Source organism: Crocodylus porosus, unplaced genomic scaffold (genome assembly GCF_001723895.1).
Source record: "Crocodylus porosus isolate Cpor-Errol unplaced genomic scaffold, CroPor_comp1, whole genome shotgun sequence".
Classification (NCBI taxonomy): Eukaryota; Metazoa; Chordata; order Crocodylia; family Crocodylidae; genus Crocodylus; species Crocodylus porosus.
Window position 1 is genome coordinate 15,985,818 of NW_017728949.1, and position 23,677 is coordinate 16,009,494.

Here is a 23,677-nt window from a genome sequence, read left to right on the forward strand (position 1 = left end):
CATAGTTTCTGTAACACAACCTACCTAACTGGTACAGTTATCAGCAGTTGCAACTCCTGCTTTAATCTGTAATCTTTTGACTTTTAGATTGTTCCAGAGGGTTTTGGAAATATTTATGAGACCAAGTTATTACAAATTCCTTTAGCCTTCATCTTTATGACAGTCTTGTCCTGAAGAATCCAGGAAAATGCTCACCATTCTGGTCACTCAAAATTGAACTTGCCCTGTCTTCAAGAGTCCTTTAGCTCATCCTCCATCATAGGCCATGGGTTGTTCCTTCCCTCCAGTTCCATTATTGCTGTAAGAAAAGATTAGGAAATCTTCTTCTGGCATTGTTCTCCTCTGCTCATCCCTTTGTCTGATAAATCTGGTGGTTTCCAAGATCTTCCTATAGACCTTGTAAAAAATCTGCAATTATCCCCAAAAGGGATCACTAAGATCCTGAGGCATTCACTGGAAGACATTTTACAACCACCTACGTTATCAGTAATATTCTTTCCTATAAACAATGCCATCGTGCCACCATGTTACCTTCATATAGCAGTCTCCTGCAATAAGACCATTTCACAACTCTATCCTTTGTTACATCTATCCTGGATTATATGCTGGAATTGAGGACTGCAGACCAGTGTTCAGCTCAATAAGGGTCCACATAGTAGTTATTTCAGCCAACATCCATATACTAAAGACTGGGCCATATTTTGTCATCCTAATACACTCAGGTTTCTCAAGATTGTAGCCAAATTCTCCCCTTCCCCACAATATTAAAGAGCCATTCTCAGAGTGTGACTTAGACTTGGTCTTTGGATCTTTAATGTGCCCATTCTTCAAGTTGACAGCATCATATTCCTTCCTCCATCTCCACAGGAAAATGATAATTTTGTTGATGGTTACTTAGATAAAGAGAGTACGAGACTACACTACTTTCTATCCAGACAAGGTGGTACTGCAAACTTATCCTAAATTTCTGCTGAAATTAGTCTCTGAATTCCACAAGAGAAGGCAGATTACCCTGCTCATCTTTTTTCCAAAGCTATATACCTCTTGAACCAACGTTTCTCCACACATCCTTAAAGTCAAGAGGGTCCTAGCCCTTCATTTGCACAGTACCAAACATTTAAAGAAAAAAACTCTGTTTTTATGAATAACCAAAGCTAAAAGATCTAAAGCCACAGTTATTTCCTCCCCAAGGCTGTCAGGTTGGATCTCAGGTTATATTAACTCCAATATGAGACTTTCAAGGTGAAGCTACTTGCTTTAATTTGAGCCTGCTCCATCAGGATGCAATCTACATCCATTGCTTCTTAATGTGGAATTCCTAAAGGGGACATCTATGAGCAACAACATGGACCTCAATCCTTACCTTTATTAAGTACTACAATATGGGGGAGGCCTCACGTAGGGAAACTGCCTTTAGTTTGAGCAGTAGTTCAATTTCTGCTTGTCTATAGGACTCAGACTCACCCTCCAGGTATTTGGAATATCCCACACACAGGAATGTATGTGTGGATAACAACTCAATATAGAAAAGGAAATTATTAACCAATAACTGGAGTTCTTAGAGATATATGGTCCTCATACTCTCTTTCCCCTATTCCTCAGTCAATGACCTTCAGAACTCCATAGCTGAGAGCAAACTGAGAAGTGGGGATGGGCTCACTGCCATTTATCCCCTCAGTGGAAGACTACAGCAAAAGCAAAAATGTCTCCTGTCAAAGATTCAGGATATCCACATTGTCAAAGGTGCCAATTACTGGGACATAACTTGCTTCTGCTCTGCATACTGTTTGATCATTTTGCTTCAGGCAGGACTAGTGAAATATCAATAAAGCAGTTTATACTTAGAACATAAACAGTCTCCAATATCTCAGATTTCTCTTCTGTGGGAAGCCCACTTGCAAATCTGGAATTTTCCTACAGCCTGGCAGACTTATATCACTAATACAGGAACAAACAACCATAGTGTATCTATATGATCAGCAGCACAGTTTGGAAGCTTACAGAAAAATACTATTGTATTATGATGGCCAGATATGTGCACATCTCATACAATGGTCAGCAATAGTCTAATACTAACTTCAAGGTGATTTTCTGTACTGCAATAATGTTTGGGATAATAAACCAACACCATGCTAATCAGTCTCCATTGTTTTCAACAAGAGTCCTGCTTTTGAACCTGGGCTGGTGTTCTTTTAATAATTTTCCTGCTATTGAGAGTCACAGCAAAAGCATTTGTTCCAAATAAAACACAAGCTAGTAAAATAAGGAAAGCACACAACACAATTTATCAAAGGACTGATTTTTTTTTCAAAGGCAGGCCTTTTAATACACACTGCTTTTCATTGTTTCAACACTAGCATTTCTGACCAAGCCCAGATACTAAAATAACCACAGCAAATAGCTCAGACTTCTAAGTTATGGTCAGATGAACTTCCTTATCTTAGCTAGTGGAAACAGGCCTGGACTGGATTGGAGAACACAGCTCTTCTTCCCAAAGAGCTAATGCCCTTTTATGTGAAGTCTTTCTAATTGCATCATCTTTTCTATTAAGCTAAATTAACTGCTGCATTCAACTGCCTGATCTAATAAGGATTAAAGAGTGATAAACTTTCTTACACATTAAAGAATCAGAACAGAAAAAAAAAATCACAAAATGTGAACGTTTTAGAACCAATTTCAACTTCCTGGGCATTTAAAACATCATGGAAGCTAATAGCAGCACGTCTACCTGAGCTCTTTAGAAATAACTTGCCCTTTCATTTCATCTCTTCAGTGTTTTGGTGTAGATAGTCAGGAACTGGACTACAATATGCAGCCTCATAACCTGGTCAGAAATCAATATCATTCTCTAGGAATCCAGGAGATAAGGCATGCTTCCCATTAGAGATGTTGAGACAAAATCTTGCATTCTTATATGCCAGTGTTGAAAATGTGGTCATTATTTGTAAATACGCTATGTGAGTAGCAAACTAAGCATGGGAAAGGAAGGATCATTGAAGATTCTCACTAAGAAAAGCAACAATGGTGCCTAGCTGATTTTACTGTCAAGTTATGTGCTCATACGATTCAAAGGTAAATGGGCTTTGGCAGTGGCAAGAGAATGCAGAATTAGGGATGTTCCTTAGCAGCAGCTGCTAACAACAGACTTAAGGACCTGGAAAACAGGCAATAAATGAGACAAATATAGAACTGAAAGAGCAAGGACCATCAAGCCTCCTACATTAGGAGTCAATTATTTGTCAAAAAGTGTCTACAAGAACATCCACACAACCACAAGGTGGTGTCACAGGAAGAGAGAGCTTACAAGGTGTCACAAGACAGAAGCATACACAAAGCAGTGTGAAGCGTCGGGAAGAGAAATATCCCTCAATTCCTTACTGCTTTTATGTAAGACAACAGTGTGAATAAAAAATTGAGGCCCAAATCTTTCAGAAGCATCGATAGAAAAGAGATTTTTAAAGCACCAAGAATCATGCCAAGTCATTATTAGGCACCTCCGTTTGTTGTTGGATCCATTCCTCTTTAATACTTCTCCAAGGAGTAATTCAGTACCTGCAAAAACAAAATAAAATAAAATAGTTGTTGAACAGATCTCCCAGATGCAATCACATTTCACATGTTTTCATTCCAGTGGCTATCTGACTGGAACACAAAAGTTTAATCCTTAATGAAGTACATAAGATTATCTTGCTGCTGGGTCTATTCTTGCCCTCCTGTTTATTATTATTATTATTATTATTAATAATAATAATAATAATAATAATAATAATAATAATAATTCCCCCCATGTTTACTAAGAAACTTATACTGTTTTCGATCATGGTAAGCAGGAACAATGGCTGATCTGACATGTCTAGGGGTCATCAATTCCTCATTTTGTACATGCATTTTCTCTCAGGGTTATAGGCCTGATTCTGTAGTGTTCTGCACTTTGTGCAATTATTTGCCCTTGTGTTACTAGTATGAAGTGCATATACAGACACTGCTGTTCTGTCTTCCTTGGCAAAGGTCTGCTGCTTGCTGTGGAACAGCAGCCTTCCTGTTCATTGTTATTTTCTGGTTACATGGCAGAAGTTCAACTTCAGAACCTGGACAGCTCACATGAAAGAAGAACTGGGCAAAGAAACCACAAAACTTCCACTGAAACAGATGTCAGCAATAAGCGTAGGTCTATATTGACAGTCAGGATTGATTCTGAGGTCACCCTCAACCAGCTCAAGTCATCCGTCACCTCGTTTAGCCCACACTAAAGCTGGCCACACTGTGTCGCTTATACTCAAAACAGAGACCTGCTAGGCTTGGTCTGTGGACAACCAATCTTTCCTTCTGGCTTTTGTCTGTGTATAGATAATACAGAAAAAAATGAAGTGCACAAAGACTGGAAATAAATGGGAAATTGTAGCATTTTCAGAGATGCGTTTAGTGAGCTGAAGGCTTTCATGCCCAGGTGAGTTCCAAGCAGTGCATAAAGAGGTGAGCAAGACTGACCTCATAATCAGAAGGTTGGCAGAACTACCAGGGTCTGGTTAGATGCCCAGTGTGGCTGAACTGAGGGATTTACAGTGTAGATGGTTGGAAGGTAAAGCTTGCAGTCAACTTTAAGGTTTGCTTTAGCCTATCAGCATAAATATAGGCTTGGTGTCTTCAGATGGGCCCAGTATTTTAAACCATTGATTTAGTTGCCTCCAAAATAAAACAATTGAGATCCTGACATTCATGACTTCCATTATGCTTTATTTAATAGGAACCACATTAGTCCCCAAGCTATGAGACCTCTAAGTCAGCCCAAATCAGATAGCAGTTCAGATATTTACCTTTAAAACTATAATTACATGGAATTTATTTTATCTAAGGACATGGCCAAAGACTAGAAAAACAAAGACCCAGATGCTGAAAGACATACAGGTGCCTAAATATATATGACAATTTGGGCCTACGCTCTTTTGTCAGTGTGTTTTTTACCCTAATGCATGTTGATGTATTGAATCATATGTAGTCATTTACATCTTCAAGATGTGGATACAAAATGATTCCCATGAGACGAGCAAGTGCAGAACAGAATTTGTGCAATTTGTACAGAAACTATTCTGTACAAGGAGGATGTCTCCAACTTCTGAAAAAGAGGATAAAAATACCTAAATATAGTTTTCCACAATCCTCCCAGATTATCTTTATTTTGATATAGCCATATTTCTTACCCTGTTTTTTCTGCAAAAGTAGCAGCCAGTGTGTGTTAGCTTGGGTATTGGTCTACTTCTCTTTCATATCTCTCAAGACAGGGACTTAAACTCCTTTAGCTACCATACACATTCTAGATCCATAAGATCCCTTGGGAACACACAGCATCAGCACAATGGAGTCCTGTTCTCAGTTTGGGGCCTCTAGTACAAACATAGATAAATAAGTGGATGTACTTCATAGCTCTTATGCAAATCAAGGGCCAAAATAACATCATTTTGACTGCAGCTAACACAATTTTTAAAAATTACATCCAGAAAATATAGATGGTCATAGGAGATACTCTCATTTAATCTACAGAAAACAAGTGAGAATGAAAATCTGAGTCTTGAAGTGCTCCCCTAGAAACTGTGATAACCTATGCCAAATGGAACACTTCCTCTTCATTGGATACATTAACACCAGAGAGATTGATTACTGAATGTAGTCACATACAAGTTAAAAGTAAGCTTACACTGCTGAAGTGGGCTTCAGGTTGTTTTCACTTCATTTTGGTGTTGATCTCTTTCAGAAGACCCTTCAGATCACTGAGCTAAAAACAACAGGCTCCTATTAGTTTAAACTCATTCTAACTTTTTTTTCCCCAGGACATTCTTGAAGCTTTAATAATGGGCAAAAAGAATTATGAAGCAAATTAGAAATTATTTAACATATTCTAGAATACATCCTCACAGAGCATACTCAAGTGGAATTTATGCTTCCTTGGTTGCCTTCAGAATGCCAGCTGTTAATGAATAAGCAATAACCTACTGTTATTTGTATTCACTAGACACACTCAGTTGCAGTGACAAATGATGCAGTTTTTACATTTCTTTTCACAGGGAAATGATCATAATGAGTAATAAAAGAGCCTCTCCAAACATTGCCCCACACATAACATACATGAAAGATCTGTAGCAATTACAATTTCCATCCGTGCAATTAATACAGTGAGAACTAACATATATATCGTTGACATTTTTAAACAAGCAGGCTTCACAAAAGCAACTGGCTCCAAATTACTCAAATTACTTACAATGGGATGGTAGATTACAATTCAATAGAGTATTGTTGAACCAGTCTCCTATAAAAACAGGTTTAATAAACTGCTGTGTCCTTCAATATTTCCTTTGCTTCAACGTTACCTTTACACATCAAATTCTAGCACCAATTTCCAATGCCTGTACTATTACTGTCTAATTTTGTTCCCCAAGTCAATGGGTGTTCTCCCAGGGTAAAGTGACAAAAGGATATCAGAATCTTACTTGATGTAATAGGGGAACTTGATGGAATTAACTAGCCAGACAAGAGTGAATATTGTTGCATAGAACATCTTCTTTCAACGTGTATTTATAACAAGATAAAAAAAATATTGTTCTACGAAGAGCCTTCAGCTATTTGTCTCCTACTCTGGAAGGTGTACCAGTAATTAAGCAATAGGTGTGACATCTATGCAGCTCTAAACTATGCCGGTTACAGGAAACAGAGTAACTTAGATCGATTTTGAATGTCTGTTAGGAGACAATGTCTGTTTGCGTTTTACTGTTCTTGGACACAGTCTTTACAAAAGGAGACACTACAAGAGGACTTCAGTGTGCTACAGTTGCCTCTTTCAGGCATGCTGTAACCTCATCAGAGGCCCACACATTACTATCAATTTATTTTCTTTGTCAGCTAGCACCTCCTACCATTCCCATTGAAATCAGTTCTATAATAGGCCTCTGCCTGTAAAAGTGGCTCTGGCCCCCAACACAGGTCTGTTTGATACTCCAGTTTCCCGGGGTGCTACCCTGTACTCACCTGCAACACCTTGATCTTACTTGAAATAAATTTGGGAGGCAGCACTCAGTTTACTAGAGTGACATTTTAGGTATCTTTCTCTGCCCTGTTCAGCACTAAGTTACTACTCTCTGGCCCAACTCAGGCTCAGGCTCTCAGAGCAGCTCTGCCCCAACTCAGGCTTGGTCCTCTTAGCAGTTTCCTATTGTGACTTATAATGGATACTTTGCAGCTTCTTTGCTCAGAATCCAAACCAAAACATAACCAAACTAGATTTGCCACTATTTTGTTCACTCTCCTCTGGTCCCCACTGCCCTTCTGGGCCTGCTTACAGCTACTGCACATCTTCTTAGCTCTATAAAGAGAGCTCCTCTCAGTTCCTTTGCCTGGGCCAGACTAGCTTTCTGATTCAGAGCTTAGTTTATATCCCATTTTGGCCTGCCCTTTTTGTCACTGCATTCTCCATCCCTTAATGAGGTTCAGAGAGTCTCCATTACATAGTAGGCTTGTAGTTCTGCAGCTTGCAGCTTTGAGCTACTGTCTCTAACTTGCAACTCTTGTGGTCATCCACTCTACTTAGTAACCCCAACAAGATAACAGTGCCTCTAAGTCACCTCAATCTATGATTATGCCTTGAAAAAAGGTGTTCTAAGAAAATTTGAGCTCAGATGAAAAGTAAAGCTATATAAATTCAATATATACTACCAGCTCTTGGACTATATGAAAAAAAAAGTACCTTTGCATCTAGTTGTCTAAATCGATGTCCCATCCTGTGGAAAGACAACATACACCAAAGTGAAAATCATGGAACTAAAAATTAAATTATCAGTTGTTGACAGCATCCAGTAGATACATTGTAAAACTCTGCAATAGTCCGTTAATTTTATGTAAAATAGGACATCTATTTGAAGTACTTGTCTAAAATTAGGTCCGAAGCAACTGTGTCTTGGGAAATTCTAAAATTCTTCTTTATTCTAGGTGTGCATTGGTTAATGAAAGAACTGTAAATAACTAAAGATGACACTGTGAGTTCAAACTATTCCCATTAGACTTCCCAGAATGTGGCAATAATTATACCGGCATAGATTTTTTATTACAATTAGAGAAGTTTAAGTACAGGCTGCTGTCAGTATCACCAGCATGGCTCTTTTGGATATGAAGCTCATTTGGGCAACTGTATGAGTGATGGATTAATCAAGTTTGCTGTGAGTGTTGCAGCGTGTTAATTAGCATGCTCCAACAGCCTCTGTGTCATGTGTATTCAGCATCCCTGTGTTTCAAAATGGTGACGGGGGTGCTTTAACTAAAGCTTGTTCAATGAGTTTTAGTTAAAGTATCCCTACTGCCATTCTGAAGTACGGGACACTGAATACACATGATGCTGTGGGCAGTTTAATTAAAGCAGGTCTCAGAGCTGCTCTAATTGAAGCACCCCCCACCCTACTCTAGAGCACATGTATAGAAGCCCTTTAAAACTAGCTGGCTACTTGATGTTAAGCCGGTTAATTTTCAGCTTACGCCTATGAGGAAGGAAATGTTTACAGCAGGGCAGTGTCATGCCCTAGAAACAAGAAACCTTTCCACTAAGACTTATCAGCTTTTCAATAATTAAGCTGGAAATGAAGAACACCTTGTATATCTTTGAGAATTGCTTTTATGTTCAGTAGTATTTTCAGTGAAGTTTCATACAGCTTTTCCAAACTGGGCCCTGAGGACTAAATCCTATTTCACTTTAGACACCTAATTGGCACATACAGAACATCTAACTGCTGCTTTGGGTACTTCTGCACAGCTTTGAATTCTGTTCCATCCTACAACAAAATAAACCAGACCTCTGGACACAGCTGCTATAAGTAAATTGGAGAAGGGCAGCCCTCCCACAGAATCAGTTTAGTCTAATAAACTAGCAGTTAGGGCACTTGCCTAGGGAGCAGGAGACCCAGGTTCTACATATGGTGAGGGTCAGAACTTATATCTTCTGTTTCCCAGCACACTGCTCTAACCAAGAGGTCACAGGCTGGGTATTGCCCAGACCCCTCTTCAGCCTTCCTCCTGCAGCTAAACTACCTTGCATTTGTATCCACTGGATGAAGTGGATTAAATTAATAAACAGCACTAGGAAAGTTTCTACTGTGCTAGGTACAATAGCTCAGGTAGAACTCAGAGCCCCCTCCAACCAGAACATCTCATCTCATTGAGCCACACACCCTCTGATTTGTTCTCTTGGCCCCACACATTTCCTGCTCCTGATGCCCAGTGGGACAGCTTCAAGAGAAGTGCAGGAGAAAATTCTGGATAGTGCTTCATCCAATGATTCTTGACCAGATTGCCATGACACCAGGCCCCTGTGAGCTACTCCACATGCTGGACACCTGGCATCTGCCCCAGTGTCCAGGAAGGCTGCAATACAGTGCACTGCCCACCCTTGTGCTCCAAATGGCATGATCTGCCATAGGTAGAGAAATATAGGACCATATTTTTTTCAGCCCGGCCCCTTCCCCTGCTTTTCCCATGCTCCTTGAGCTGGTGGGAAGGACTACAAGGAATGGTCCAGCATTCAAGTCTCCAGAGCATATCTACATGTTATCTAGGCCCACAAAGTGACATTTTACTTTACCCTAAGTCTTTTGGTAACTTTGCTTTCTAAACCCACTTCTACTTTTCTCCACTCAAGTAGTCTGGCTTAGTTATACTAAAAAAAAGGCTGAAGTGGATCCCAAAAATAACAGAAATGTTAGGACCTTCAGACATATATACATGAGCAACAAGGATGCTCCTACACACTGTAATTATGCGTCAAAGCAGGCTCAATTACTACACTTCAGCAGACTCCAGTGTTTTGTGTATCGGCATCTCCATGCTTAAAAATGGTTGGGGAGGACCACTGCAGATGACATTGTGAGTTAAAACTATTGAACACGTCAAACAAGCTTTAGTTAAAGTGCCCCTGCCACCATTTTTAAGTGTGTGGGTGGGATGCTGATACATGAGATGCTCCAGGCACTTTAATTAGAGTGGCTCTCAGAGCAACCTCCCCTGCCCCAGCTCCCAGAGCATGTGTATAAACACCCTTCAAGTCCAAATATAAAAAAGAACGGAGATGTTATCTACCACTGGACTGCAACCAAGTAAAGATGCCCAGTAGGATTTATGTTTATGGACAACATACTTTCTCAATTATATGTTAGATATTCTCTATTCATCTACATAAAAATACAATATGCCATCACTTAGCTCTTACATTTCACTTTTCATCAGCAGACCTCAAACATTACAGAGAAGGAAAGCATCATTAGATTCATTTTAGATACATGAGGAAAAGGGATACACAGAAATGAAGACTGAAGGTTATCCAAGGTAGCAAATATTTTTGGTATGTTTATATATATATGTAAACTAGGCAGCATATAACTACATGCACAACATATCATAACTGCAAGTCCAAACAACTATGTATCTACACAAAATATGTGATAACTCTCTAGATTTCACTTAACATGGAATATGTGTGAACTACTTCGAACTCACTTCTATATTTTTAAATTTATGAACACTTAGCTTTTTCTAAATACATTAAACTTTTTTTTAGTAAAAATAGGTTGCTGAAGTTTAGCTTAAGAGTAAAACAGAGAGAAATAAGTAGACGTACTCCTCTGATGAATCATTTGCTTTGGTATTGATTTTGACAAGGTAATTTTCTTTCATGACAGCTTCCCATGACAGAATCTCATTGTCCTCATATTTTAAGCCTGAGAAATACAGAAAAGCATTAAATTAACTTAAACTTGCCTCTACAGTTTTACAATGTGAAAAGACCTGTTGGTGATTGCATTCCCATAGGCTAATGGGATTAATTTCTCTGAATACAAAATGTTAGCAGCCCCACTCCAAAATGATTACAGCTCTAATGCAAATATGATATACGCAGATGAGCATAAACACAGTATTTGAGGTTAAGAAATCTGACCCCAGCATTCTTTCCTGCCTAGGCAGGGAGTCAGACTTGATGATCTGTTGAGGTCCCTTCCAACCCTAGCATCTATGAATCTATGCAAAATTAATTTCTGGGTTTATCTAAGTGCAGGCCTCTATATTTCTGGTCCTTAAGCCAAAGAGGAAGTATAATCATCGAAATACAAACAATACTGAACAGAGGCTCCTGTGATCCAACCAGAACTCCAGTCTTCCAGGACCCCAAGGTTGCCACATGGTTTTCTGTGCTGATCCAGCCAACAGATCTATGGAAGCAAGCCCTAGTTACCATATAGGGCTTGCTACCATATAGGGCTTACTATATACCATATAGTTACCTAGTATACCTTACTGACTACTGAGGAGGTCTATACATATTTAGGTATGAGTCCCACATCCTCAAAGGTATTTAGATGTCTAAGTCCCATTGATCTTACCACATCACATCTAAAATAATTTGGCTTGTTTCATAACAGTGGTGGGAAGTGGAAAGTCTCTCAACAGGTGCAGAGAAGAGAAAGGGCCTTTGAGTTTCTGCTGTCTCTAAAGTTGTAGCATCTGCCTGAAACAGTGGGAGATGTGCAAAAACAGTAATTCCTGACAACTTAGACAAAGCCCACTACAGGAGTGTGGACAGACTAAGGGTGCAAGTCACAATAGAAGGGTGTTCTTCTCATCGGGCCTATAACAGGGGATTTATCAGACCACACACTGATGTCCCAGAGGCAATCACAGAATTACTGAGACAGTCATTATCACTAGGGCTGTGCAAAGCTTGAGTGGTGATTCAATTCTGAGGAGATTTGGCGGCCGAATCTCTGAACCTGAATCGAATCAAGAGGCCATTAAAAGGGTCCAGATTGATTCAAAGCTTTCCAAATCAATTCAGAAAAGATTCAGAGAGCTTTGGAGGTTTGGGCAGTCCCCACTTGCCACTGCAGGGAGCTGGACCTGGACGCCTAGCTGGTAAGTAGAGAGGGGGAGTAGAGAAGGGGACAGGGTACCAGGGGGGGACCCCCACCAGGTCCCATCCTCTGCCCCAGCTCCCCTGAGCACCCCCCAAACCTCACCTGCTCTCCCAGACTCATCAATTGCTGCCCCACCCAGCCCCAGTGTCCCAGCTCTTTTAAAAAAAAAAAGTCCCACATTCACCGGCTGCTGCCAGGCAGAGGGGTGATCCCCACTGCTTTGTGCAGCATGCAGGGGAGGGGGGGCTCCACCACAAGCTGCCAGGGGCCCCGATGGCTGCTGCAGCAGCTGAGAAGTGTGGGGCTTTTTCTTTTTAAAAACCGGGAGCTGGGTTAGGCGGGGCAGCTATTGATGGGGCTGGAAGAGTGGGCAGGGGATGGGGGCTTGTGGAAGAGCCCCTCCACTCAGTGTGGGGCAGTGGGGATCACCTCCCCTTTCCCCCGTGCCTGGCAGCACCTGGTGAGTGTGGGACTTCGAAAAAAAAAAAAAAGAGCTGGGACTCTGGGGCTCAGTGGGGCAGTTATCGATGGAGCTGGGAGAGCGCACGGGAGATGAAGCCTGTTGGATTCAGAGATTCGACCAATTCAGCAGGAGATGAATCTCCGAATCAGACTCGGTCAAATCAAATCAAATCACTGTCCCCCCTGAAGCGGCTGAATCCAAAGCCAATACTAGCTGCTAAGCACAGGCCTGATGAACACCTCCATTTTATTTTAAAGTCTGTATTTTTTCCCTTATCTCAAGGGTTCTCCTATCATCACCTGACATGTTTTTGGTACCTCATTTCTGTGTTCAATAAACATCCCATATGTTTACTGAAGCATACATTTAAGCATCTGGGCCATTAGCATCTCCAACACTAGTAGAGTTGCTATGGTAGGATGGTTTTTAATGTATAACGAAGAAATAGTACCCTGTCACTTCTCCCACCAGCACAACTTTGCCAGAGAATGTAAAATGTGGGACAACCAACAGGGACAACCTAGTTCACTTAAGCAGTACTAAGGATCTGTGTTTCTTACAACAGGTTCAGTCTATGCTGCAGGGTGAAAGCCAGGCTGCTGATGTATAGGAACAAGCTTGCCAATTAACTGAAGTCATCTTCTATCATCTGTTATGAATGGCACTTAGAAAACAAGCTAAGAGAATTCATGCAACAACATTCAAATTCTTGGGAAAAAAAAACTTGTTAAAGCAATTCATATCTCTGCTCACTGACAAAATAAATGAAAAGAAAATAGCTGGAGGCCTTACCACTCCTGGATTTTTGCATACAGGTTTCCTGACAGAGTTCATTTACTGGCAGTGCCTATAGGGGGTGGGTGGGACAAAAGAGTATGAGCTTTCTTTTCCAATCAAGCATGACAGGGCAGGAAAGTCTCTGGAGAAGTTATTATTCATAATAGGCTGCCCCTGTAGCATCCATTCTGAAACCTCATTAGCTGAAGGAATATAATTGAAGGGCAAAGATAAATAGTGTCAAATGGTGGAGCAGGGTGCCTACACCTATACTTATATTGTAAGTCATGTAAGCATTTCAAACATGCAAGATCAAACAGGTCTGTCACCTCTTGCAATACTGTCTGAAGTGCCCAAATCAACAAATCACTGTGGGTGTGGGGAGTGCTATGACAAGGTAAAAATGAAAAAAATCAGGGAGGGCCAAACGTGTGTCTCTTTGTGAAAAGAGAGAATTCTTAGTTTGAGGGATGCTTGTTCAGACTATGAAATCTGTTCTAAGCCTTATTTGGTTTAGTCCAGGAGAGGATCATCATCAATCAATGTGTTAACAGCAACTACAACAGTATGAATGATGCTTTTCATATACAGACCATGCTACATAGATATAAGCTAACAATTTCCATGCACTAACAGTATCTGGTAGAATGCACTAAGTGCCCTAAAGAAGAAAGGTTCTCTACTAAGTACCACACAAACTTTTAAACAATGGAATTAATTTGATGATTTCAAAGTATCTACAAACATGAGCTAACTAAGCCTCAACGTCCTCTTGGACAACAGAGAGAGGAATAGTTTTGCACCTGCAGTAACCTTTGGGGAGGAAAAAAGGAGCTGTTTAACTAAGCAAAAAAACTTAAGCAATTTAAAGCAACACTGTCCCAGGTCCAGATGAAAATTCAAAGGAAATGTTATGTATACGTGTAGTAGGAGTGCACCAATAAAGATTTTCTTGGCCAATACTGATAGCCAGTGATTAACCAACCATTAATTGGCCAGTGCCAATCCGATAACCGATATTTAGTAATAGCGCAAGGCATTTTAAACTACCAACATAAACCATTTTTTATTTATTTTGCATTTATCACACACGCACAAACACACACCTCCTGTCTGCTCTGGCCTTCAGTGAGAAAGGTGATGACCACCTTATTCCCACACACACATCGCCCCCCTCACCCACAGCTCCTATCCACAGTCCTGCTCCCCATGCAGTCTGTGCTGCCATCCCAGGTGGGCAGGGTGCATCGTCTCATGGACAGCATCACTGACAGCATTTGGAGCTCCAGAGCACACTACTGCCTCAGCACCGGCAGGCCCCATGCAGTCAAGCTCCCATGGCTTCCAGGAAGAAGGTGCATTTGCAAAGGTGCCCGGTGCCCGGCACCCGGCAGAACAAAAAGTCTCTCATGCGGTGCCTTACCCCACCCACGCACAGCCCAATGTCTCCATGGCAGCCCCAGTGTTCAGCATTGGCATGCAGCATTGGCATGGCAGCAGCAGCAACAGCAGGAGCTAGTAAGTGGCCCTTTGTTGACGAACACAGTGCCCCGTGGCTGCTCCCTAATGCCCCCTCCTACTGCTCCCTGGGACCTGTAGTCTGCTGTGGGCTCAGGGACTGGGCTATACTCTGGGCACATGGCCCTAACTATTGGCCACAATGACCAAAAAAATCTGATAGCTATAATGGCATTTCTCCTTTTATCAGGGCTGATCCGACAGCCAACAAGAATATATCAGTGCACCTCTAGTAAGCAGAGGTTAGAAATGCTAACCCAAAGGTCTGAGGTTGTGTGTGCTGTAAGAAATTTGTTAATCAAAAACAGTCATGGACTCATTTTTTGTATCCATCTTAACTACTCTGACTAATAGCAAAATGGTTTATTATCAACTCAGCTAAAAAGCAGGTTGTTTCTTAACTCACAGTTGCTCAGTGCTGCAGTGTTTCCCTTTTAAAGTCTACCATCTAGAAGTTAACCTAGTCCAAACCTGCTTGGCTTGTGAAACTAAAATTGGATTGCAGCATACCATGGTATGGTTGCAATCCATTTGCCATAAAAATGTTTGGGATAGTAGAAATAACACACAATCCTACTTACAACAAATGGAGAGCTCTTTGCTTTCCTTTTTACAGCAGTATTTAAAACATTTCTTCATCACCATGTAGATGTAGGCAAAGATGACAAAGGGAAATGGAATAGTCAAACGACTACAGTACTCTTGAACCAAGAAATATCGCTGGAACTTCCACACTTGATCATTGTTTTCTTGTACTGATCCAACGGTGTAACTAATGGACAAATTAAAAGATCAAGATAGATGTATAAAGGATACAGCTAGTTAATCATCATCTAATGAAGGCTTTTCTACAATTCAAGTAAATTCACAGAGGATAAACAGGACAAATATTTTGCATAATTTCAAGACCATTTGAACATCATGGATTTGGAAGTCTAATTCTGATTTGAAGGTTACTGAATTCAGATTTGATTTTTGAAAGACTAGAGAAATGGAGAAGTCAGAGAGTAGGATGCGGCACAGAAAACTGAAATTACAGCTAGACTGGGGGAGAGGGAAAGAGAAGTGAGAGAACACTAAAAAAAGATTAAATATATATTGCTCTACAAGCCTCACCTAGCTTTAGACAATATTTTTCCAGGCTTCAAACACAATGAAACCTGCTGGAACACTTTGTGCCATTAATTATATTTGCCAAACTAATGCATTTTTGCATGACTTATCCAGTGTGCATAATTAGTCTTGGTTCCAGATTGGAGCACCTCATCATCCAACTGGCAGGGAAAATACCACAATCAAGAAGGTGGTTTTTCCAGGGTGACAACTGTCCATCACACTCCAGACAGGCTGACGCTGAGAATTTCCCCAGTGCGGGAAACTCAACTACACAATTATGTGGTAATGGGGGACTGAGGTTGTGCTTTGTTCATGTCTTGCTCCTAGGTCTCTTGACTTAGAGCAACTGAGGCTAGGAGGTATCTGAACCCCAAGGCCTCCAAGCTTGAGGCTTGCACATAGGATGCCTGCCATGGATTTGGGGAGTATCCGAAGCCCCTGACTGATGAGTCTGGGAGAGAGGATACTTACCCAGTGATAGAGCCACACAGACATGAATGATTGAGCTCTGGCTCACTTGAAATTTTTAACTTAACTATTGGGCTTTGGCCACAGAATTCAGTACTGATTTCTTCCTTGAAACAAAATTAAAAACAAAAAGTCTTGGTATTATAGGACCAAAGTCTAGGATCAGGAATTCACTATGCCAAACAGAATAAAATGACTGTTCCAGCTGCAAAAATTGTAACATCTAAGGGTACCTATACACAAGCAGGGAGGCTGTGCTATAATCCAAGTGTATCAGAACAGATTCAATTAACTGAGTGTGCATGGCAATTACTGGGCTCCAGCAGCCTCCCGCATCTTGTGTATCAGCATCCCCATGCTTCAAAGTGGCAGCAGGAGCTCGTTCAACAAGCTTTAAATAAAGTGCCCCCCACGCCATTGTGAAGCACAGGGATGCTAATACAAGAGACACTCTGGGCACTTTAATTAGAGTAGCTCTCAGATCCACTACAATTAAACTCCCCCCTCCCCACCCACCCTCCTGGAGTATGTGTATAAATACCCTAAGACCCAGATCAGAAGTATTTAGGTGTCTAATTTCCATTGGGATACCATTGACAATCTGGGCCCAGTCTGCCCCTTTTCTACAATCATTCCAGAGCAGACAGGATTTCAAAATATGTCAATATCTCTAAACAAAAGTCTTTCATTCATTAGGACCACAGCTTAACCAATATATAGCTAACGTAAGTCTTCTGTTTCTAGCTGTCCAGAAAACAAACACTTAATTTTTCAAACGTGGTTTTCATGTTATTTTGGAAGCAGAAATCAATATTCAGACTTTTCCCCATACCCACTACCTATGGGGCCTATGGTATCTTCTTTTTTAAAATCTATTTTTAATCAAACACAATGAGGAGCTGTTCAGAAATATTCTTGCTCTGTTGCTGCAAAACAAGTCAATAAGCAACTTTTCTACAAATTAATAAGTGATGCAGCCCACTAGAATTGGAGGATTTGGGAAGAGTAATCCTGGGAAGAGATACATTTTGGTTGTTTTTTCATTACAAAAATCATACCTCAGAGAGGTCATTTTTTTCCATAATGCACCTGAATTCAAAGTGCTATCTAATTTACCCAGGCTTACTCTGTTTAATCTATTTAAACGAAAGGTGGCTAGCTGCATTAGTCTGAAGAAGGCAGAAAGTAGGGCAGTGTGGCATCTTAAAAGCTAACTAGTTCAGAGAGGAATGAGCTTTCATAGACAGCAACATAGTTCATCAGATGCTATGAATGGCCTGGCAGAAAGCAAGGTTTTATATAGAAGGGAAAGGGACAGAAGAAAAGGATGCTGCTAAGTGGGTTGAACAGATTAACTGAGATGAACAAAGCAGCTAACACTTTGAGGGCAGGCCTGTGCGAAGTGGCTAATATTCACTTTGGATTCAGATTCGGCCAGTTCAGGAGACAGCGATTCGATTCGGTGATTTGAATCACTGTCCTGAATCAATTTGGCTGAATCTGATGCAAGATTCGGCCACTGCCGAATCTCCAAATCAGCCGGGCCCATCCCCCCGCCCACTCTCCCAGCCCAGCAATGTCTGCCTGCCCGCCCGCCCCAGCTCCCGGCACTCTGAAAAAAGAAAAAAAAAAAAGCCCCAACACACTGGGTGCTGCCAAGCGGGGTGCGATCCCCACTGCCCCACACTGCATGGGGCAGGCCCCTTGCCACTTCTGCCTTCAGTGAGTCCCTGCAACCACCAGGACAATAACATATATACAGTGATGGAAAAATAAAACCCGTTTCAATTCAAAACTCACTGTTTCAATTTAGGGGACATAGATTGCAACTCTAAGGACTAAAATCCTGTCACGTGTACAAGCACCCATTAATACCCTTTAGTGAGAGACCCTGTCAGAAGATTTTTGAAAATTCAAGTAAACTATTTCAACTAGATGTCTCTTGCCTTTGTTTCCTTCCTGTCATCCCCTTCTTTGATCCATCTTCACATTCTATACTTCTTACAGTTTGGGACCTGAATATGACAAGCCCTTAGGCAGAAAAGTGCAAGTTTCCAGAATAAATGCAAGGAATCATTAGAGGGCCTCAGGGGAAACAGACAGGAGACAAATCAGGCTGGATAGGCCCTGCATAAATACCCTTTCTGTTAGCATTCACGTTCTGCCACTGTGAGCTACAGGATAGGAGATTAGATAGACCTGTGTTCTGACCCTGTATTCTTACATTCTCATGTTCTCTTCCTGTACACGAACAGTGGTACACTGCAGGGACACAGCATATGATGCAAGCAAAACAGGCATGCTACACTATGAAAAAGAGAGACTGGCAGGAATCCTGTCTCCCTGAAGCAGAAAGCAAGGATGTCCCATGATGTCACTTTGTGGGACTGTTCCTAAATGGCACATCTAGATAGAGTACATCTAAGACTTGGAGTCATGGATCATGGCTGAGATTTTCAAAGCAGTTGAGCTGGGATCAAAACACATCTTCTGTTATTTTAACGGCTTGAAATGTCATTCCCTGGAATATCTTAAAATCTCTCATCTGTCTCTTTAAGACTGTAAAGCACCTAACTAATGGTATGGTGCTATGGAAATATCAAAAATATTTCTATATGACTAATGCATCCACCAGCACTGCATCTACATGCTAATCACAATATTAAAGCTGACAATGAAATCTCAGAAGCATCATTTGATCAAAACAAAGCCCAGATACTTCTTTGGAAAAGTATCAAGGAGAGCCTACTAAAATGTGGATGGGATAGCTAACACAGACCCGGTTTCTGAGAATGGACATTGGTTTAACAAACATGCAGCAAATTGGATCATGGTCCCAGTACAGAAAAAGCTACAATTATGCTTCACATAGAGAAACCTGAAGACAAACTGAAGCTCTTCAAGAGACTTATAGGCATGCTCTTCTGCCCAGGTAAACTTCCATTGCATTTGACTTGGTAAAGATATTACAGTAAGACCAATCCTGCTAAGGATTACTAGCATCACATCAAGCTTCAAGAAAGTAGCTTTCATGAACTGGAGACCTAGACATGGTAAAATAGGAGTGGAAGATTTTTTTTTTCCAAAATCATGGGGGGAAAAAACCTAGTAGAAACTTCCTACCAAAACAAAAAACGTTGGGCTATGGAAGGACAAAAAATACCCTCCAATTTAAGAGAGAATTACCACATTTCAAACTGATCTGATGTACTTATTTTTACATTGCAGCATATGGAAGCTAAACTGAAGCAATTTACTGGCAGTTTCATTCTGGGCTAAGCTGCCCATGTTCAGCTTCCATTCACCATGGAACAGGAGTGAATGCACAAAACAGTTGCAATAGATCAGCTGATTCATAAGCAGTTCCTCTCCATCACCTTTAAAATTGTTTAATTAGTCCATAGCATTGATTTTCTCTTCTCCCCTACTCCCTCTCTTTGCTTTTAATTCTAGTGGTTCTCAACCTTTTTAGACTCAAGGCATTCCTGGACAAATTTGAGGCAGGCATCAGAAAATGCCAGCACTCAGTTTTCACTCTTTTTTTGCCAACAGGAAAACAATGAATCAATGAAGTTGGCAAAGAATTCAGAAAGAGCACAACTATGGATTTCTATTTGAAATCTCTGGATTTGTCCTGTGAATCATGGCATTCCATGGCACCTTGTCTTGAGAATCACTGTTTTAGTCAATGGTTGCCATAAAACAGCTGATATTCAAGATTTTCTCTTCCTTTCTTCTTCTTTAATCTTTGCTGCTCTAACTGTTGAACGTTTCCTCCATTTTTTTAAATGTTACAGAAGCAAAAGAAGAAATAAAAATAAGGAGAATGAGAAAGTCTGTACATCATCTAGCTGATTTTGCAAACTAAAAGGGGGAGAAAGGGAAAGCAGTTTTAGAGCTGTTCTGGCACAGTTATGAAAAGGGTTCATCTTCTAAACAAATATTTAAAAATACATTTCAAAAAAGTTTCCATTTTATGGTAAAAAACTATTTTGGGGGTTTTTGCACAAAGAATTTCATTTTTTATTATCTCTGCTCCATTCCCTTTCTACCAGTCATGCACTCAAAATCATCGATAGTTTTGTTTGTTTGTTTGTTTGTTTGATCATGAGTGCTTTTTATTGTAAGCCTCAGTACCTTAAATATATTCAGCAGGGTCAAGATAGACTAACCGCACATTCCTGATAAATCTAGACACCATAGGAGCCCCAACTGTTACAAAAGAACCCTGATACCTCCCTGTAGAAAATTCCTTTCATTCATTCATTCCCAGAAGATACAGCATACTGCGTATACTATAAGTCAGACTGATAAATAGCATTAAGCGTTTTGCTTGCTACAAATCATAAACCAAAGTAGTAATTCCGCTCCATAAACTTATCAAGTCATAAAAAGAATGCATTAAATGAGAACTTGTTCATTTGGTCTGGTTCTGCATTCACTTTAAAGTCTATCTATGAAAAGCTCTGGCTTGTGGTTAATAAAGCATTGATCCAGATTTAAAGCCTCCCCTGAGCTACAAGAGTCTGGGTTGGATTAAGATAATCTGTATTCGGAACACTGCCTAATGTTTGAGGGCCCTAATTTTGCAAATTAAAAAAAATGCTGTAGTGACATAGGAGCAGCTGCTACCACCATGTCACCAGAGTGCATACATAGCCATGAATTTCTGATGGCTCTACTCAGCTCTGTTGCCAGAGCACAAAGCACACAAGTTACTGAGGGAAACACTAAACCCTTCTGAGAGCGCAGGGAGTGTCGACATACACTTTCTGTGGGCTGTCTAGTAGCAGCAAAAGCCTTACTTGGTTTGGCAAAGGCAGAGTGATTGTGCCAGTCAAAAGGCAAAGTCTGTTATAGAGGAGCTCTGTGTGCGGACGCAGTCCGACTGCTCTTGCATGAACTGTTCTCCTGGCAAAACCTTTCAGTGTAGAGTACGCCTCTCCAGTTGTGGGTTGCCAATTACGAGGCCCAATAGCAGTTGTTAAGAAAGATCAAGGTTATTACAGAAATAAAAGCAATTAGAAAGGATTCTTCACCCTTGTCAGAAATGAATTTGAGGCTAGATTTTTCATATTCTTCTAATTGATTGAGAACCCCAGCTTTTCACAGGAGTTAAGGGTCCATATTTAGCCTTTTAACACTATGGTTACTGCTCCTAGTCACTGAAACTTGTACTCGATGCTGCATTACTAACATACATTTCTCATCTAAACTTCTCTTTATTAGCAGCTGACCTACACTTGTCCCCTTTCATTTTCTTCTGCAGACTGAATCTTGTAGGCTACATGCTCTGAGTACTGGACCTTATTTCAGTGAGTATCTCCAACATGAAAAGAAAAGACATTTAAAGCCCCAGGTAGATGTTATGTTTAAGATTAAGTTAAACAGGAAACCAGCTACAAAGCTATGACACAAAATACATGTAATAATTTTGTAGCTGTTTTCCATTGCACCTTAAATTGAACATGTGGAAGGGACCACCCCAGTGCTTAAACCCAGGAGCCATCCCAATCAGCTGACTGTCAGTTGGCAGGGACGGCCCTAGGGCTTGAACCCTAGGGTAATCCATGCCAGCTGACTGTGGACCAAGATCATCCCAAGGCAAACCTGATTCTGTCAACAATCAGCTGATTGGGACAGCTCTGGGGCAAGAGCCCAGAGGCAGTCCCAATCAGCTGATGATTGGCCAGCTTCAGGGACCACACAGGGGGTTGAATGGCCCCATGACCAACAATCAGCTGATTATTGGTCACCCAACCCACTGGTGCAGAGGGAGCTTGGGATTGTGATCTCAGGCTCCCCCTGCACCAGCAATATGGCATGATTGGGATCTGTTTCTCAATTCCACAATCATGCCTCCTGCTCTGCATATGTGGCATGGCAGGAGGTGCAATTGCTGGGATCAGGGTTAAATCCCATCATGCCTTTAACTGAACCTCTGTCAGGGGCCTTATTATTATACATCACTCAAAATCATTGGACAAGTTTCTGATACCGACATGAGGAGTCCTGGAGAAATTCAGCAAATGCTACACTTATATCATTCTCATACAGAAACTCTGGTACCTTAACTCAGGTACAGAGGCAGATGGCTGTTTAAGGAAGGGCTTAAAACTGGTCTTGACAGAAGCCCAATAAAGCCACTGGTTTCCAAACCTTGACCCCTTGAATGAGGATGCATTTTACATTAAGCAGTCACTGATAAAAAAAGATGATCTTAAGCAGGGATAGGCAAAATATGGCCCACGAGCCAGATCCGGCCTGCAACAGATCTTTGTCTGGCCCATGGTGAGTCCCTCAGTCCTGCCAGACCCAGGCACCGTCTGGCGGTGGTGTGTCCTGCCACTCCCTGAGCATGCAGTGGGGCTGGGGTGGCTCTGCAATGGGACTGCCTTTCTAGGCAGCCCAGTTAGTGGTGGTTCCTTCTGGCTGTCACCACCACCAGTCCCAGCCCCATGGTACTGGTGGAGACTCACACTGCATGGCCCCAACCCCACACACCCCGTGCCAGCTTCAGGCTTGCCTGCAGAGGCTCAGCAACGGCAGCACAGGACAGAAGCTGCTGCTCAGTGCAGGGTAAAAGCACCACCCTGCCCCCCACCAATGCTGGCGCTTCCTGGTGTAGCTCCCCAAAACCCATGCAGGGCTGCCCTGTGTCTACACTGCATTACCGCTACCTCTGGGCTGCCCCAGGCAGTAGTGGCCCTGCAGAGTAGATGCAGGGCAGCTTGGCATGAGCTCTGGGCAGCTACACCTGGAAGTGCCAGCAGTGGCAAGGGAGAAAGTCTGCTTTTACCCAGCTTGTGTCGCTCTGCTGTTGCTGGGCCTGAGCAGGCAAGCCCGGAACAGGCACAGGGCACACAGAGGTGAAGCTGTGCAGCATGGGTCCCTGCCAGTACCGCAGGGCTGGGTCTGGCGGCAGCAGCAACTGGATGGAGCCACCTGCTACCTGGGTTGCCTAGAATGACAGTCCAGCTGTGTAGCCACCCCACTGTATGCTCAAGGGGTGGCAGGATGCACTATCACCAGATGGTAAGGAGTGGACTGGGTCCGGGCTGTGCCTGGGTTCCAGCTAATCTGCTCCAATGGGGGTGAGTCCAGAGTGGGAAGGGGTGCACTGGGGCTGCATGCTGTTGGCGATGGTGGGGAGGTGCTCCAGGGCACATGGGCTCTGGGCTGTTGTGGGGCAGTGACAATGAGTGAACAGCTTGGGGGCACATGTGTGCAAAGGGCTCCCATGCACACCCCACCGTACCTACAAACCCTCCCCTGCATGCTCTCCAATTAAACCTTCCCACTCCACACAATCACATACTCCACAAACACCACCCCCACACATGCCCTCCCCCCCACACACAGACACACACACCTGCTCTCCTCTGGGGGGAACCCTGAA

General features: G+C 41.9%; 1 protein-coding gene across 1 annotated transcript in view; it reads right to left on the bottom strand.

Moving 5' to 3' along the window:
* Nucleotides 1-2,377: 2,377 nt before the first annotated feature.
* Nucleotides 2,378-23,677, bottom strand: part of TRPM8 (transient receptor potential cation channel subfamily M member 8) — a 122,854-nt gene continuing 101,554 nt past the window's right edge. Inside the window, exons 21-25 of the mRNA XM_019554547.1 lie at nt 15,276-15,466; nt 10,646-10,745; nt 7,733-7,766; nt 5,693-5,770; nt 2,378-3,552 (exon numbers count right to left, since the gene is read on the bottom strand). Coding sequence (XP_019410092.1) covers nt 5,720-5,770; nt 7,733-7,766; nt 10,646-10,745; nt 15,276-15,466 — 376 coding nt within the window. The 3' untranslated portion in view covers nt 2,378-3,552; nt 5,693-5,719. The remainder of the gene's footprint in view (nt 3,553-5,692; nt 5,771-7,732; nt 7,767-10,645; nt 10,746-15,275; nt 15,467-23,677) is intronic.